The 16,350-nt window shown below is 37.1% G+C and overlaps 1 protein-coding gene across 16 annotated transcripts in view; it reads right to left on the reverse strand.

The window, feature by feature from the left end:
• PTPRD (protein tyrosine phosphatase receptor type D) overlaps window positions 1-16,350 on the reverse strand; it is a 517,292-nt gene that overhangs the window by 168,347 nt on the left and 332,595 nt on the right. For 9 of the 16 annotated variants that reach the window (XM_053924461.2, XM_053924474.2, XM_053924452.2 and 6 more), the window contains exons 10-14: window positions 13,812-13,956; window positions 10,348-10,653; window positions 9,241-9,434; window positions 6,818-6,844; window positions 3,306-3,423 (exon numbers count right to left, since the gene is read on the reverse strand). In XM_053924461.2, coding sequence (XP_053780436.1) covers window positions 3,306-3,423; window positions 6,818-6,844; window positions 9,241-9,434; window positions 10,348-10,653; window positions 13,812-13,956 — 790 coding nt within the window. The remainder of the gene's footprint in view (window positions 1-3,305; window positions 3,424-6,817; window positions 6,845-9,240; window positions 9,435-10,347; window positions 10,654-13,811; window positions 13,957-16,350) is intronic. The other 7 variants (XM_053924470.2, XM_053924455.2, XM_053924453.2 and 4 more) reach the window with 2 other exon arrangements.

A 16,350-nucleotide genomic window follows, 5' to 3' on the forward strand; every position in this document is an offset into this window, starting at 1 on the left:
AGCTACACAAGTAAACAATTTGAGAAAGAAAGGAATGCTGTGCCAGCTAGAGAAAGAATCCCACCATCGCCTCAGGAGAGGCCAGCCGTATGAAGGGAAAGACTAATATCTCTAAAAATGTGTGAAGAATAGAAGCAGTTCAAGTTGGGGTAAGAGTTTTGGGCATTTCATCCAAGTAACAGAGCAAAAGGGAAAATAAATGCAGAGAGGTCTACAACACTGCATATATGGTTTTAAAGAATTATCCACATCTCCACATATTAGCGATGAAACCCATTTCATTTCTGATTTCCAGACAATTTATGCATAAAACACATACATCTATTTACTTTGTGCAAAGACTTACTCAGTGGCACACAGGCATTTGGGTGGGAAAATAAAGATAGAGATGCAGGGTCTATGGCCTCTGATCAATGCCTACTCTGGGGGTAAAGGAGGAGATGCAGTAGGTGGTACTGTATGTGGAGTTGGCTCAAGGTTTCCAGTGCCTTAAGGCTACTGTGTGGACCACTTTTAAAGGTCATCCAGTAGTAGGCTCAATGGTCCTGCTTACTTCGAAACAGGAACAGGAGAGTTGGCAAGATGAAAGAGTCTTAAATAATACTTCAGGAAAGCAGGGAGGTCATTTTTAGTAATGGCTCAGTGAACATATTAGAAGAACAGAGAGAGCCCCGCTGCCTAGTAAATATGCTAACTATAAATTATGTCACGACATATGTGTAATCTCTCCTCCCTTTTGCTTTCTAATTCTTCTTATTCCCTTACTAGATTCCTCCCTATTAAATGTCTTTTAGAACTTCAGAAGTGATATACACGTGTTGCGCCCTTTCCTTCTTAGCTGTAACAATCACAGGGGATTAAGAAAGGCACTCAGTCAGTCCCAATGGCTCTAAATGGAGCGTCAGCTTAACCTAGCACCTAAGAAGAAAGAATTGTAATTGGCTGGCCTAAGCCTATTGCATCCAAATTCCTCATGTCACAGTCATTTTTTCTACAGTCCTTAAACGCAGCTGCTGGGTACAGTAGTGGAATTTATGTACAAATAGAACAATGAACTGGCTGATTGCCTTACATCTCAACTTCATGCCGCAGACCAAATTGTATGAAACCGGACAATGGGGGAATTAACAAAGAAACTACAAAAATGTCACAATCACTGCAACATAAAGCCAACATTTTATTCAAAGGTGTCCCTGAGCTTACATGACTCTCACGTGGATTGCTTCAGTTATGGCCAGTACGTTTTGTTTCAAAGATATGATTGTTTACAGATTTTAGAAATAATTTATTATACATCAACACATCCTACAATTAGGAATTTTACTATCAAAATAAGATTTCACAAGAATTCCTGAATTTTCCATGGGAGCCATTACTACATACCCTTATAATTGTGGGTTATTAAAAGCTCACATGTGTGAGATACACTTCATAATTTTTCATAGTCACATAAAAATAAGGACTTTTTGAAATAGTATATGAAAACAAAGCAAAAAAAATGAGTTTGCCGATTACCTGTGGATAAACCATGACTGGGGAATGCTTTTTTTTACTTGTAGTTTGACAGGAAAAAAAACCACAATAAACTACAGATTTACTCTAAAAAGGATTATAAATCTGGATTCTCCCACCTCCAACCCAGGCTCCTTGGGAAGGTTCAAGAAAATAAATGAAATAAATGTGCAGACATCTAAATTATAAGTATTCCCACCTCAATACCTAAGTCTTCATTGATTAATAAAGATCTGAAATTGTGAATGAAAATTCCAAAATAATTCTACATATAAATAAGACCAACAATTCTAAATAATTTTTTGATGGTGACTAAAAAGTGATGAGCTACTCTTTAAAATAGACAGTAAGATAGACAATATTATTTATTCCTTTCTCTAACATCCACATTCTTTGGCTATAAGTTCTCTCTCTTTTCTTCCTCATCTTATCGGGAACAGGACTTGGATGCTGTATGTGATGTTTCAGGCTTTACTAAGACACAGTTACAAATATGGGTGAAGGAGATCACTTTCTTTCATTCTGGGATTAAATTTCATGGGTTTAGCCTTGGTTGTCTACATTCAAATAGAGGCTGGTTCCGTAGCAAGACAGTGAGCGCGCCCCCCGGTGAACATGTATTTCCTATGCCTGGCAACAAATTAGCTTGATACAAAGGTATTCTAAAAAAAGAGAAAAAAAATCCCAGAAGATTGTCTTGAAGGATGCCATCTGTAATCCTGCTGCCTGAGGCAGTTCCAGGTGGCAGGATGTGAGGCAAATCTTATGACATTTAGACAAATCTGGCAGTGAGCATGGTACCCAGGAGGGTATTCACCACCACAGCTGTTCTTTGCGTTACGCCTTTACGTAGAGGTATGTTTCTAAAAAGTTATGTGAGAAGTGATTTTGGGGGAGTAAATCAAATCACACTTTCAGTGTTCCATAGGAGAATTCTATAGAAAGGACTGGAGGAGAATCCTTTTGTAAATACTTCTTGATCTACTGGTTCGACCATGCCAGGTCTTCCTTCACGCTGGTTTTTCCTACTGTGGCCAAAGAAATGCTAAAGAACATTGAGCTTTGGAAGACAGCAATCTGAAATTTAGCCTTTTTGTTTCCTTCATTCTCTCTGTTCCCTATCTTTTGTGAAATGTGTCCTCTTTAGAATCCCCATAGCAAGGGGTAAGGAGGAGAAAAGGACAAAAAATAAAACTAAGCCAACATGTAGCTCCAGGTGGCAGCTCTTTCAACAGGGTTTGTTGTGGGGAGAGTCTGAAGCTACTGAGTGACTTCTCTACCTAGTTGATGTGTCCTTTGAACCCCATGGGACTTGCTCCTTCAGATCCCTCAGGCCTCAGCTCTAACAGAGAACTGTCCCACAGAGAACTCCAATTTTTCTTTCCAATATAACTCCTAGGGGCGGCCCTACCCTCAGTGTCAACATGCCTTTATTTTTCAGTTCATCACGCACTCACATTGTATCATGTACTAATTTGTTCACTTGTTAATTAGCTAGTCTTGGTCAGAAGATAAATCGCAGGAGGACAGAGTTGGTTTTGCTGATGGATGTATGCCCAGCAATGGGAATAGTGCCTGACATAATTAATACATGCTCCAAAAATACTTGTTCAATGAACAGTATATATATAATAATATGTACACACACACACACACACACACACACATACACAAAAGTAGTGGACCACAGCCTTTTTTCCCCCTCTGTGAGATGCCACCCATCCCATTTGGAAAATTAGTATTACTGTCACCCAAAGCATGTCCAAGGTACACATATGCACAGATGTGGTTACCTGCTCCCGTGGTGGACACCAGTTTTGGCTTGCTGCGAGCACCGTCTCCTTTGGTGGTGTAGGCTGTGACAGTGAGGGAGTAGGAAGTTTCAGGCTGTAGCCCAGAAATAATCATGTCCTGAAATGACACAGTAGAATGACACTGATTCAAAACATGCTCTGAATGCTCGGGGGGAGCAACATCAAGGCACCCGTTTTCGTTGCTGTGCATGCGTGAACATTCGCTGCAGCCATGCTGAGCACTGGAAGTCTCATGCTTGGAGCTCATGCTACGGGTCATCCATTCCCATGCTGACAGTGGAGCGGGGTGGACCTCCTAAGAGGCAGCTCTAAGGGAAAGTAGGTAAACACATAAAACCTAACGCCAGACCGCCTGAATTCTTGAATTTAAACCTGCTTCCCTTTATTTATTAGCTTGGTGTTCCAGGGTATATCAGTTTATCCCTGTGTGCCTCAGTTTCCCACGTGAAAGTAGGAGTAATAAGACGCCACAGGGCCACTAGAGGACTAAATGGGTTATGTCAGGAAAACAGAACTATGCCTGGCTCACAGTGAGAAATCCATAAACTAGCTGTTATTCTATGCCGGCAGCTCTCCATATGCACCAGTATGGCCTGGCCCACAGACTGCTGATGGGGCTGATGCCAACAGTCTGTTTATCACCATGGAAGTATTTTGCCAAATGGCTGATCTGCGGGACCTAGACATCCTGAGAGCCAGAGAAGTTTCTTGGGACTCAAGACACATACTACTTAAGGATAATTTTCTGTTCATCTGAAGAATTTTCTGACCTAAAACTGAAGAACAGGACTTATTCTACCGTATCACAAATATGTGTTCTATTGACTCTGATTGTTTAGAAAATGTTAACTATCACCAACTATTTATCAAAACTCTCAGTTTTGTCTTAGACTAAGGGCCCAAAGTTGTGGTAGTTATTAAGAATAGATGATCACACAACTGTTCTTCCAAAGTGGAGGTTCCACGTTTCTTTAAACAGTGCTGGCTCGGAATTTGTCCCAATACTTTCTTTAGAGCCACACCCCCTCCTACAACAATTAAAAAAACCTTTCAAATTTTTGGTACAGCAATGTTGTCAAAGTAAGTGTGACAAATTTAAGAAAAGAGACAATGTAATTGTTTCCGTATCTAAAGACAATGCAGTGGGAGTCTGGTGAATGGGCTGTTCTGTGCACGGCCGTAACGGGCACCACGGAACTCGATTGTTGAATCTGGTCCCAAGTATGGCAGCTTTTACAAGGAGCTTTTCTCAAAAAGGTAGTTGTGTCATCAATTTGGAAATTCAAGGATTTCGGGTATCATCTTGAAGAGCCATTGGAAATACTATTCTGTAAGCTAAACAGACTAAATTTGGGAGTGAAATTTTATTTTTCGGAACTTGGAATGTTTTCACTAACATTACAGAGAATATACAAACCAAGTGAACCACCTGAGAGTGGTGTTTTAAAGTGTGACAGATAATAGCTACTCCAAAAATTATGATGGGTAAATGACATTACTGTTTTCAAGGTCCCCTTTCACATGCCACTGGATTGCTGCTGAAGGCGGGCAAGGTGAGAAGGGAAAAAGCAGCAAGGTTTGGTTCTGTCGCCCGCTTGTGTGGCAAGAAATTTATATACACTGAGCCTTGTACGAGTTTCTCGTTATGAAACTGGGGTTAATGACACGTGTCCTTCCTCTAGCACCGGATGTGGCAGGATAATGTAAACAATGCGACTTGAAATTGCCAAGCCCTCTGTGGCGGTATCATCTCAGCCCCCTACTTCTCTCTCTGCCTGGGTCACACCATCTCTTAGGCTACACTTTCTTTCTTAAGCTGCAGGTGTTCTTCCTAAGGGGTTCCGTACTCTCTGTGGGTTAGTGTGGTTGACATCACGGCCACAGTTCCTCCCTCTCTTTGTCTTTTCCTATCCCAGCTCCACTCGGCTTCTTGCCCCTGCTTATTAAAGGCTGGCATTACTGGGACTTTGGTAGCAGTCACTGGTCTGCATTTCTCTCTAATCCAAAACCAGAACCAAACAACTGCATTCATTTCCAAACCTTTAAAGGCCTTTTTTATGCCTGTACACTAAATTCACTTCTAGCCCTGACTTCCCGGGAGGACTCCAGGGACATACACATCGTAAATATCTGCTGGACATTTTCCCTTGACTGTCACCTGTCACCTCAAGCTTAGCTTAACTAAAGTGTACATGTCATTCCCAGAAGCAGACTCCCTTCTTTACTTCCCATATTTTAGTGAATGGTGGAGCATCTTCAAAACTTAGAAGTGACACTTTGATCTTTTTTTCCTCCTCAAATTCTTAGCTAAAGTTTTTGTCAATTCTTAAAGATATTGATCATAACCATCCCTTTTGCCATTTCTGCTTTCTCAACTCTGTTGAATTTTTATTTCTTAGTAAAAGAGCTTTTTTAATTTGTTTTTCTATTACTATCTTTTTTCTCCCTAGCCTCTCCACTAAGTCTGCAGGTAATGACCCATTCAGTAAGACATGAAATCAATTTAGTCAGTCATGACCAGCATTAAAAATATACACACAGACACACACATGCACGTGTGTACACACACACACATACTTGAATGCAAAACATTACAGTTTACATATATTTAAAGGTAAGGTACTATTTTGAGAAACTTTCAAACACATGCATTAGTCATGACATGTAATGCATTTCTTACTATGGGTCGTGGTCAAAGCACTTTATAAAATACTGCTATACTACTGATTTTCAACATTATATTAGAACTTATTTCTGAGCTATATTTAGCACTAACTTAGTAACCTAAACCCTTTATTTCTGTCAAATTAGCAAGCTCCCTGTTACCCGGCTTACTCTTGACTGCCTTGACACTTTCCTGAAATGTACATCTTCCCTAATCACCTGGGCTGTGAGCACTTAGAAGGCAGGTGTCACATTTTGTATCCCCCTCTGTAGCTTATATATCTATAATTAGCTCTTAATAAATAACATAATCCACTCATTTAAATCTTTTTAAAAACTCCTCACTGAGTGAGATACCTTCTAGTTCTTTGCCTGACTCATGCAAGTTCACTCACAGTTGGATGGGTACAAGAGAGAATTGCCAGTGCTAGACAGAGTTAATTAGTCCCAGATCTAGTCGAGTTTTCCGCTGAATATGTAAGACTAGAGTAGGATTTAAGAGCCGCCTACAACATAAAACGTTGACGCCTCGGGTCTGTGATGTCTCCACCTTAAGCATGTCTCCTCTAACTATGTCACGAGGCAGAGTTAGTAGCAGCCACCGAAATAACACGAGCTCACGATATTTCTTATGCAATCAGTAGCACCATGCCAATTTCACAAAACAAAGCCAAAATACAACATGTATCATGTAGTAAAAATAATTTAAAAAAATTGTTAATTCATGCATTGAAACAGTCATGACATATCACAACTAAGTGAAAGAGGAGTATCAGGAAAAAATAAGCATTTATAATATTTTGACAAAGCAGTCAAAAATTACTCACATGTTCAGTAGTATCATCAAATTCCCACTGATTGAGATTAAGAAGGTTGGGAAGGTAGAAACAAAATAAAAAGAAATGAAGAGAAATTTGTAGACTAATAAAAGCAACGATGGCCTTGTTAGATTAAAAAAAAAAAAAAAGCAATTGTACCAGTGTGTACAATAAAAGTCCAAGGAGTATAAGTGGGTTATGTTGCCACTTTCATTCTCAATTTTGACCTTCATTGAAAGGTCAAAAGTAAATACGCTCTGTATTGTTATCACTAAAACCAGCTATTTTCCATTGAAATAAAGCAAGAAGGCACAGCACAAAGCTAATGCACACTACTTTGTGACATTTATTTTCACTTTTTCCTTAAGTTACATGGTTAATTCAAGTCACTAATAAGATTAACTTCTCAGATTAATATTGAAATCCAATGGCCCTGGTGAAGTCCTGCAAGACTTAATGAAATTTCAATGAGTAGTCAAAGAGAAAATAAGAGATGGGAGAAAAAAGAAAAAAGAAATAAGACAAAAAAAACAACTCAAAGAAAATCAGCAAATTAATCAAGAAAAGTCAAAATAGAAGAGAGGAAAAAAGGTTGAGTGGCATTTAAGGCAATGTTGTATTATATCGTTGCATTAACTACCATGCTCCCAATAAAAAGAACGGAACTAAGTTGTTCTACAACGCAGTGTTATCTAAGAACGGAAGAACAGCAAACATGATGTCGTTTTCCCACTTGCAGACTTACACAATAAGACGTAAGTGCTGATGGCTTTATTTTGCATTATGAGAAGGTTCTATTTCACAGGCAGTATAAATTAAATATTTGAACATGCAAGTCAGTTGTCCTTTTCCAAATCTAAGGGACACTGTGAATCCTGAACCACATTTACAGACGTGGCCTCTAAACCCAAACCGTACAACTGGATGAAAGGTAGAGTAGTTAGCCACCAACCCAGATCTCTTTATTTAGAATGTTTCAAGACTGAAGCAAACATTAGCACTTTTGTAAGTCGATGACCTCAAGACCTGGGATAAATACTTTCCTTAGAGCTACAGAGATATTCATTTGCCTTCTTATATTCATTGAGACAAAGATGCAACCTTTGGCAATCTGGAGCAGTGGTTCACAACTTGGTTCATAATCTTCCTCACTTTCACATAAAACAAGAAACCTTGCATTGAAATGTTTCAAATTTTCACAAATATCATCCACTGCCATGCCCAGCTCATTTGCTGGATAAGCAAAGCACTTCCCTATTCATGATACCCCATCAGTACTGAACCAACCATAGGTAAGCTAGTCCATGGGTTACGTGTAACCCCCACAGGGCAGTAATTGATTAAAGTCTTCCTCTCCCTTTTAGAAAAACATGACATATGATTTATTATGGTACTACCTTTGAATCACTACTAATTTATGAAAAAAATGGATGCTCTATTTTAAACAACTGATTACAAAACCAAATTATGACTCCATATTTATAAACCACTGCCTTAGGATCAATTTCTCACACACTCAATTAATACTTTTCTTAACTTGGCTCAACATGGGGACCCCATTTATTCCCTGAAAAACTCTTAATTTTTATCATGGTCATTATCTTCATTTTTTGGGAAATGAAACAATTCTTTTCATCAAAAACATAATTTAATAAAGAGGTTCTAAATAAAATACTATATATAAAATTTTATATATAATACTAATTATATATAAAATACTGTATATATTTTCCTGAATAAAAATGTCTATTTTCCAGCAGGAAGTCTTATATTTAGAAATTTGATCAACTTAATCCTAAGTATTTTTTTAAGTTTATTTTCTATAAAAAAATAAATTTATTTATTTATTTTTTAGAGAGGAGGAGGGAGAACGAAGGAGAGAAACGTCAATGTGTGGCTGCCTCTCACGCTCTCTCTACTGGGGACCTGGCCTGCTGAGGCTATAGACCCCTTCTGGGGACCTAGGGCATGTGCCCTAGACTGGGAATTGAACCCGTGACCCTTTGATTTGCAGGCCGGCACTCAATCCACTGAGCCACTCCAGCCAGGGCTAATTCTAAGTAGTTTTAATACAGCAGAAAATAGATGCTATTAGCAAAACTGCTTCTTAGAATTCTACCCTTTGATTTGATTAAATCATTTTTTTTTAAATCAGAAAGGCAAACTCAGATATAGCTATAGAGACCTGAATATCTGTATTTTCAGAAACAGTAACATGTTTTTAATCAGATGTGTTACTTCACTACTATTTATTTCCTCAATTGATGGCAACCCAGATTGAGAAGGTATATACATTATCATGTTTTAAAAACAAGAATTTCGTGCAGGATTTTTTAAAATGTAAAAAAAATAGTTAAAATGGGACCCAGTTGACGGCACAGAATAGAAAAAAGGTATCAAGAAAACATAGGTATGTAATTTTGGAGGCTTACCTGTGCATCAGCCAGCATGACGTCCTTCAGCATGGGCTGGCCCTTGGGCTCACCATTTTCCATCCTCACATAATGCACCTGGTATCCTCTTATCTGGCCATGCTGTTTATTGGGCACAGGTGAGCGCCACGAGACTTTAACAGATGTTGAGTTGACAGCCTCTACCTCGACTTTGCGAGGAGGACCACTAGGAACTGGAACAATATCATCGGATAAAAGAAAATTATAGGCACTTGTCCCACCCAGTCAGAGCATTTTCTTTACTTAGTTTTTCTTTCTTTCTTTCTTTTTTTTTTTTTTTTAATGGGCAGACCCACTATGTTTCTTTTGTGGAATACAGACATTTTCAACCAATGAAAATGCTCAACCAATCTGCTCTACCTTTCAAGAAAAGATCAAAAAACATGACCAATGCCAAAAAAAAGTATGGAAGAAAAAAAGAGTATCAGAGAAATAGAAAAACATGTAAAAAATGTACAAAAGCCAAGGAAGATGCTTTGAGGTTCAAAGCATTAAAGCACAAAGAGGTATAGCATTGAAATAATAACAAAAACTGCTTGTTGATTGCTGTGTGTTTTTTAAAGGTTTCTTTTTAGCAGAAAAAAAAAGATTCTTGATTATAGGAATTTTCTTCTTTTTTTTCTCATATCAAAGGTATTCCATACAACAAATGCCAAAAATTAAATGTCGAGCATCAGTGCTTCGGAAATATGCAAGACAAAAAAGGCAACAAGAAGACAAGAATGCTTGTTTTTAAAAGTTAACTTCAAAATGTAAAAGAAGTGACTACAAAAAGCCACGAAAAATGCAGAAGACTTTAGATGGAGGTACAGAGGAAGAGCCTGGATTGCAAAATCATAGGAGCAAACTGTTCTTTTTAAAGGGAAGCAAATTACTGTGTTGAGATCGAGAGAAAAAAAAAAAAACAAAAAAACAAAATGCCCAGGCCGGAGTAAAAAGAGGTCTTTGGCAAAAACTATTGACGTTAGAGCGATGTTGGGTAAAAAAAAGATGAGCAGAGAAAAACGGGTTACTGTTAGCCTATGGAAAGACAGCAGACCGAGACTGTGTGGAAGGGAGCAAACTGACGTGGCAGAGGCAACATACCATCTTCATCGGTTCGAATCAACACGGACAAGCTCTCGGGGCCGGGGCCGACATCTGTGTGGGCTGTCACAGTGATCCGGTACTCAGTCCATTTTTCCAGCTGTTCCAAAAGGTATTTGGTAGTGTCCGAAGGAATTCCCAAAATCTCGTGAGCTTTGTCATCTTCTCCATCCACTGCAGTATACTTGATGGAGTATTCAGTAATAATGCCATTCTGTTTTTCCACTGGTGGAGGCTGCCAACTTACCAAAATGCTAGTGGAACTTGGGCTGGTACAACTAATGTCTTGAGGAGGAGCTGACGGCTCTTATTTTGGTAGTGAGTTAAAGGAGGGTTTGAGTGAAAGGACAGGAGTGGTTGGAAAAAAAAATGATAAAACAAAAGAAAAGGCAAAAATAAATAAACGAACATTAAGGGCAACAAAACGAAAACAAGGCTTTGAAACTTAAAATAAAATTTTAAAGATAAATTATATACCTTGGCTTAGTAATATGAATAAACCAAAAGCAATGAATAAATGACCAAAAATAAACATTAAGTAATGGGTGGGGGGAATACGTGAACATGAAACCTTGAGATGATAAAGCCTCCAATAGCGTTACCTACCTGCAATTTAAATTCTTCTCCTAAACCCATCTCTCGGTATTCCCCAGCCCTACTATACAGACTACCCAACTTCAAAAAAGCTGCAAGTACTGCAAGATTTACTACATGAGCAGCTCGATGAGGCTTCACAGATGCTGTTTCAAGCTTTCATTTCTACATTCTAGAATGAGGGCAATTCATACACAGCATTCAGTTGTGAAAGCAGTCGTAAGTGGGAAAAACTGCAATAACTACTAGGCACCCTTCCACCAACTCCATTTCTTTAACAGAAGACAAATAAAAACCCAGCAAACATAAAAGGGTTCCCTCTGACTATCTGAAAAGATGACTGTGCCCGACCGACCAGCTTTAATGGGAAACATTAACTGAACATTGACCATACCCCACAGAGCGCGAGCATGCAGAATCAATAAAGGGTGGGAAGACGTAGTCCGAGATTTACCTACCGAGAGTAATGTCAGGCTTGTTGATTCTGACTGTAACTTATACTTACCCTACATCAGCTTTCAGCTTTTAAAAAAATTATAACTCTTCTTGAGACACCATTGCTAGTGAAGAATTAGATTCCACCAGCAAATTTTGGTAAAATCAATAATAATTATCTATCGCTTACAAAATGTAACATAGCCATTAAAAAAACTGTTTAAAAAATCCTGAGAACCATCTTTCTTTTATTTTGTACACAATTCTCTTCATTTTCTGTATAATTATTCATATAAAGTAGTGTTGACAAAAGAGTTAAAAGATAAGCTTTCCTATTGCCCATTCCCAAATAAACTGGTCACCTTCTGAGCAATTATTTTCAATTAAATTAATCAAACATATCATTATTTGAAAAAATTAAAAAGCAATAAAGACCACTGCAGTGTTATCATAAATTATTTTTAAAGTTAATAATACATGTTCCTAAAAAAGTCAAACAAATGGGGTAAGACATACATAATACATATATATTTTTAAGACAATATATATATGATACCATGAGCAAATCGTTTCTAATTTTTTGTATATGAATATGTAGTTTGACTTTGCGGATCTTTATATTATGTGATGCCTGGTTTATTAGATTGTTTAGACTATTATTAGTCTTTATGTGTCTTGTGTTTTTCATTAAGGTCAATCAAAAGGAAAAGCTCTCTTTACTAATAAAAAGAAAATTCTCATTGAAAGCCTCATAAATTTGGAATAAGATTTGTAAAATCACTAGAATATCATTTTTATTGATTCTGACTACAGGTTCTTGTATTTCAAATTATAAAACTAATTTAAATGCATCATCATTATTCATAATAAATTGGGTTATTCATTTAACAGCTAGGACTCATTTGTAATTCTTTCTAAAAAACTGATTTGGTTTTTATGACATTGCTACTCTATTCTTTGAATATATTCAACACCATTTGAAACTTTGAGTTTAATAAATAAAGAAAAGATAAGCTTTTGGTGTGCTTATAAAAAGTTCATTCTGTCTCTATGTACGTACATATGTATATACGTATGCAAAAAAGTCAAGTTTGTAAACCATGCAAAATATAATATTAAAGCATGTCACATTTCTTTTGATTAAATATCTGATTTTAAGAATTATCTTCTACAATAGGACTTATTAGCCTGCCTGGAATTCAAAGCAGACATGAAAAACTGCATTTACATACTTGAGATTTGAAAAGAAAGACAATTTTATGGGAATAAGCTATAATCACCAATGGATTAAGCACAGGAACCTAATACTTTTCATATGAATAATTATGTTTTGAGAAAAGAGAAGGAAATGATTTTTTATTATCGAAAACCCGGAAAGATGTCAAGTATCTTAGAAGAATAAAATACAAAGACTTGCTTCTATGGAAGGAAATTAATCTTTTAAAATAGATAAATATTATGTATGTTGACAGGTCTAAAAATTAGATCACTACAGCATTCTCTTTACAAAATTTAATGCATTTCTATTATAGAGATCTATTGCATGTCATTATATCAAAACCACTTATAAAATATCAAAAATTAAGGAAATAACTCCATAAAACTATTCAACTCAAAGCAAATGGTCATTTAATAGACTAATTATGAAAACATTAATAAAGATCAAATAGTATTATAAGCCACCAAACTTTGCATCAGAAACAATCTCCCATATTAGACTTTATAAAAAACAATCTTAAAAATCTTCCCTGGACACAATGAACCCCCATTGTGATAAAGACAACTATTCTTTATAGCAACAGTTCCAAAAAGATATTGAACCTGAGGAAACAAAATAAAATTTAGGATTGCAAATGTACTTGTGATTATTCCATTGTTCCTAAATTTTTCCAAATACAGATTTGCTGTGAATGTTCCAAATTTCCACATATACTCCTGGCAGAGTTAATAACAAACTAATCGCAAGAGCTGAGCCTTTCTCTGAGTAGGAACAAATACGTGAAATAAAGTGTTATTTGTTAGCAAAGTTAAAATCTGTGTGCTTAAAAAATGTAACAGTTTGGTCTTCCAGATGCCTCTTTAGTTCGCTAAAGCCCTCCTCTGATGGTTATGCAGTGCTCTCCACCTGAATTTTGCTTCAGAGCATTGAAATTCATTAAATGGGCCTTGATTTACCTCCTCTCACCCATTTTTCTCATCTCTCAATCTCTCTGACGGTCTTTCAATTTAGAAAGTGGGAGAAAAGACTCTGCTACTTGGACCAAGTTTGAACACATGGGTGGTGGTTGTACTCTAATCCTCAAGTAGGATATTGGCATAGAGACTGCTGACTATTAAGAATATCAAGTAGCAGCTCTGTTTGCTGGTAGGGATAGTACCCGGCAACACCTCCTAGTGAAAAAAAGGGCAGAAAGCAAGCAAAGAGAGACACCTACTTGACTGCATGGTTCTAGCTGATATTTCCGTTGTAGAAGCACCCAAGCCTTGCGGAGAGCGTGCAGCCAGACGAAAGTAGTACAAGCTGTTTGGTTTCAGCCCTTGCAGTCTGTAAGATGTCCCTGGCTCAATGGCAATTCGTTGCTGTGGATAAGTAACAAGAGAATTTGGTCATCTCCATTAAGGTTTGGGCAGGTATTTTTTATCACAATGCCTGTCATCAAAAAACCACACACAGAACCTACAGAACATCAAGGACACTACCAGGGGAGTTATATGATGAAAACGGCATTTAAAAGGCAAGTTCCTATAACAAATAAGGCAATTGGAATAAGGGTGGCCAGGGATCTTTCTCACGATGACACAGCCTCCAAATGCATTGGATAAAAGGGAGATTGAGAGGCCTTCACCCACGGATGTGCCGTGACAGGGCCCACAACAGAAACTGTGCCCAACACGTTCAATTTCACTTGAAGAGATTTCAAGCTCACGTCCTGTGATCTTCTGCAATTTAAATGGGGACAAAGAAAACACGGCCAAAAGCAACGGCAGAAACTGGTGTACAGTTTGTCTGCGACTACTATAAAGGAACTAACGCTGCCAAGGTCTGGGTCTCATGGGATAAAAATCAGATGTCAGTTACTAAAGAAAGCTGGATAATTCTATGAAACCTAGGTTGGTTTAAAATAATTTTAGAACATTTTTTCCCTTGGGAATATTGAGTAAAGCTACAAAAATACTCACAAACTTTTCTAGAACTTTTAACATCATAAAGGACTTCTGATATAAAGTTTCTCTAATCAAATGCTAAGATTACTTTTCATGCTTGAAGTTTGCCTTTGTATTCTAGCAAAAATATAGCTGCTTATTGGTAATAAATCTCAGATTAAACAATTAGCCTGCAGTAAATCTTAAAATACATGCTAATATATAATCTAATATGGCATAATCAATCTTAGGCTTTTTATCACATATTGCTTGCTGTTCACACAAACAGAAATCAAGAAGAATTCAAAAATAAAGCCAGAGAAAACATCCTTAGGTTGTTCTGGCTCGAAACTACACAAGCTTTTAAAAATTTGAGATTTACCAAATAACAAGAAAAAAAGGTATTCCCTTAAAAACAACTGTGAAGCAGAGTAGGGGTGCCAACATTTAAGCACCCACAGCAGCCTCAAAAATCGGCCCCTCTCTTTGCTGTTTTTCCTCTATTTGTTTCTCAGCTGGGTGGTGGTAAGGACTTGAAATAATTTAATGCTGATTTATATCTTATTAAAAACACAGTTATAATATGAGTACCTTAAGTTATATCAGTATTATATAACTTTTTAAGTGATTAATTTACATGGGCTTGGTCAGCTAAATCTAAAAGCACTGCATTTAGAAACTGGCCTTTGGAGATTCTGCTCTATTCAAACAGGTAATAAAATAGAAGTTTACAGTAAACATTAATTTACTATAGCATACAAAATGATGACCAACAAGTTAACTGATAACATTTCATTTAGTGTGTGAGTGTTTTAAGAAGTATTCCTTGTTAGATCCTAGGGCAGCTTTAGCTTTCTGAAGATTTTTTTTAAGATGAAGAATGCTAAGAAGTAACATAAAATGGCTTATGTGGATTGAGTTTCCACATACAGTTTTACTAACATTTTGTACAAATGTTCCCTACTGGGATTTACAATAACATAATAAACATATTCATTACTATAACATATTCCCTTTCTAAAGATGTTAGGTGCATCTTAATAACTGATTTCTATAACCTATTTAAAGTGCACCCAAGAGACGGTATACCCTAATGGTTAAGAACACAGATTTTGAAACTGACTGCCTGGAATCAAGTTCTAGTTCTTTTATCCAGTAGCGTGAGACTTTAGGCTAATTTTTTAAACATGTTTTATGTGCCTCCCTTTTGTGACATGTGAAGTAGATTAATAACATAGGTGGTCCAACCCACAGCACTGATGTATGGATTAAATGAGTAGATATGAAACCCTTAGAACACTGCCTGTTAATGTATTTATTCGTTATTCAGATTTTTGCTTCTTTTCAGTGACTATCAATAATTTCTAGCCTTCTACAATCTACTGCATAACATACTCAGACTTTATTTTTTAAAATGTTTTTAAAGGTTTTTTATTTTTATTTATTTTTAGAGAGGGGAAGGGAGGGAGAAAGACAAGGAAAGAAACATCAATGTGTGGTTGTCTCTTGCATGCCCCCTACTGGGGACCTGGCCTGCAACCCCGGCATGTGCCCTGACTGGGAATTGAACCAGCTACTCTTTGGTTCGTGCTCAATCCACTGAGCCACACCAGCCAGGGCTCAAACTTTATATATACTCACATGCATATCATAATTTTGGCATACAAATAAACATTTGCTTTGGGGTACCTTTCTCTAAAACCAGTTTGAACGAGTTCTTCTACTCAAAATCCTGGAGCTTGAATGCAGAAGAGAAAAGAAGTCCCCAACTCCCATGGGGTGTTTTAACTATTTTATAACCTGATACTTCTATAAATAATTTGGAAACTT

This window comes from Desmodus rotundus, chromosome 1 (assembly GCF_022682495.2).
Source record: "Desmodus rotundus isolate HL8 chromosome 1, HLdesRot8A.1, whole genome shotgun sequence".
NCBI lineage: Eukaryota > Metazoa > Chordata > Mammalia > Chiroptera > Phyllostomidae > Desmodus > Desmodus rotundus.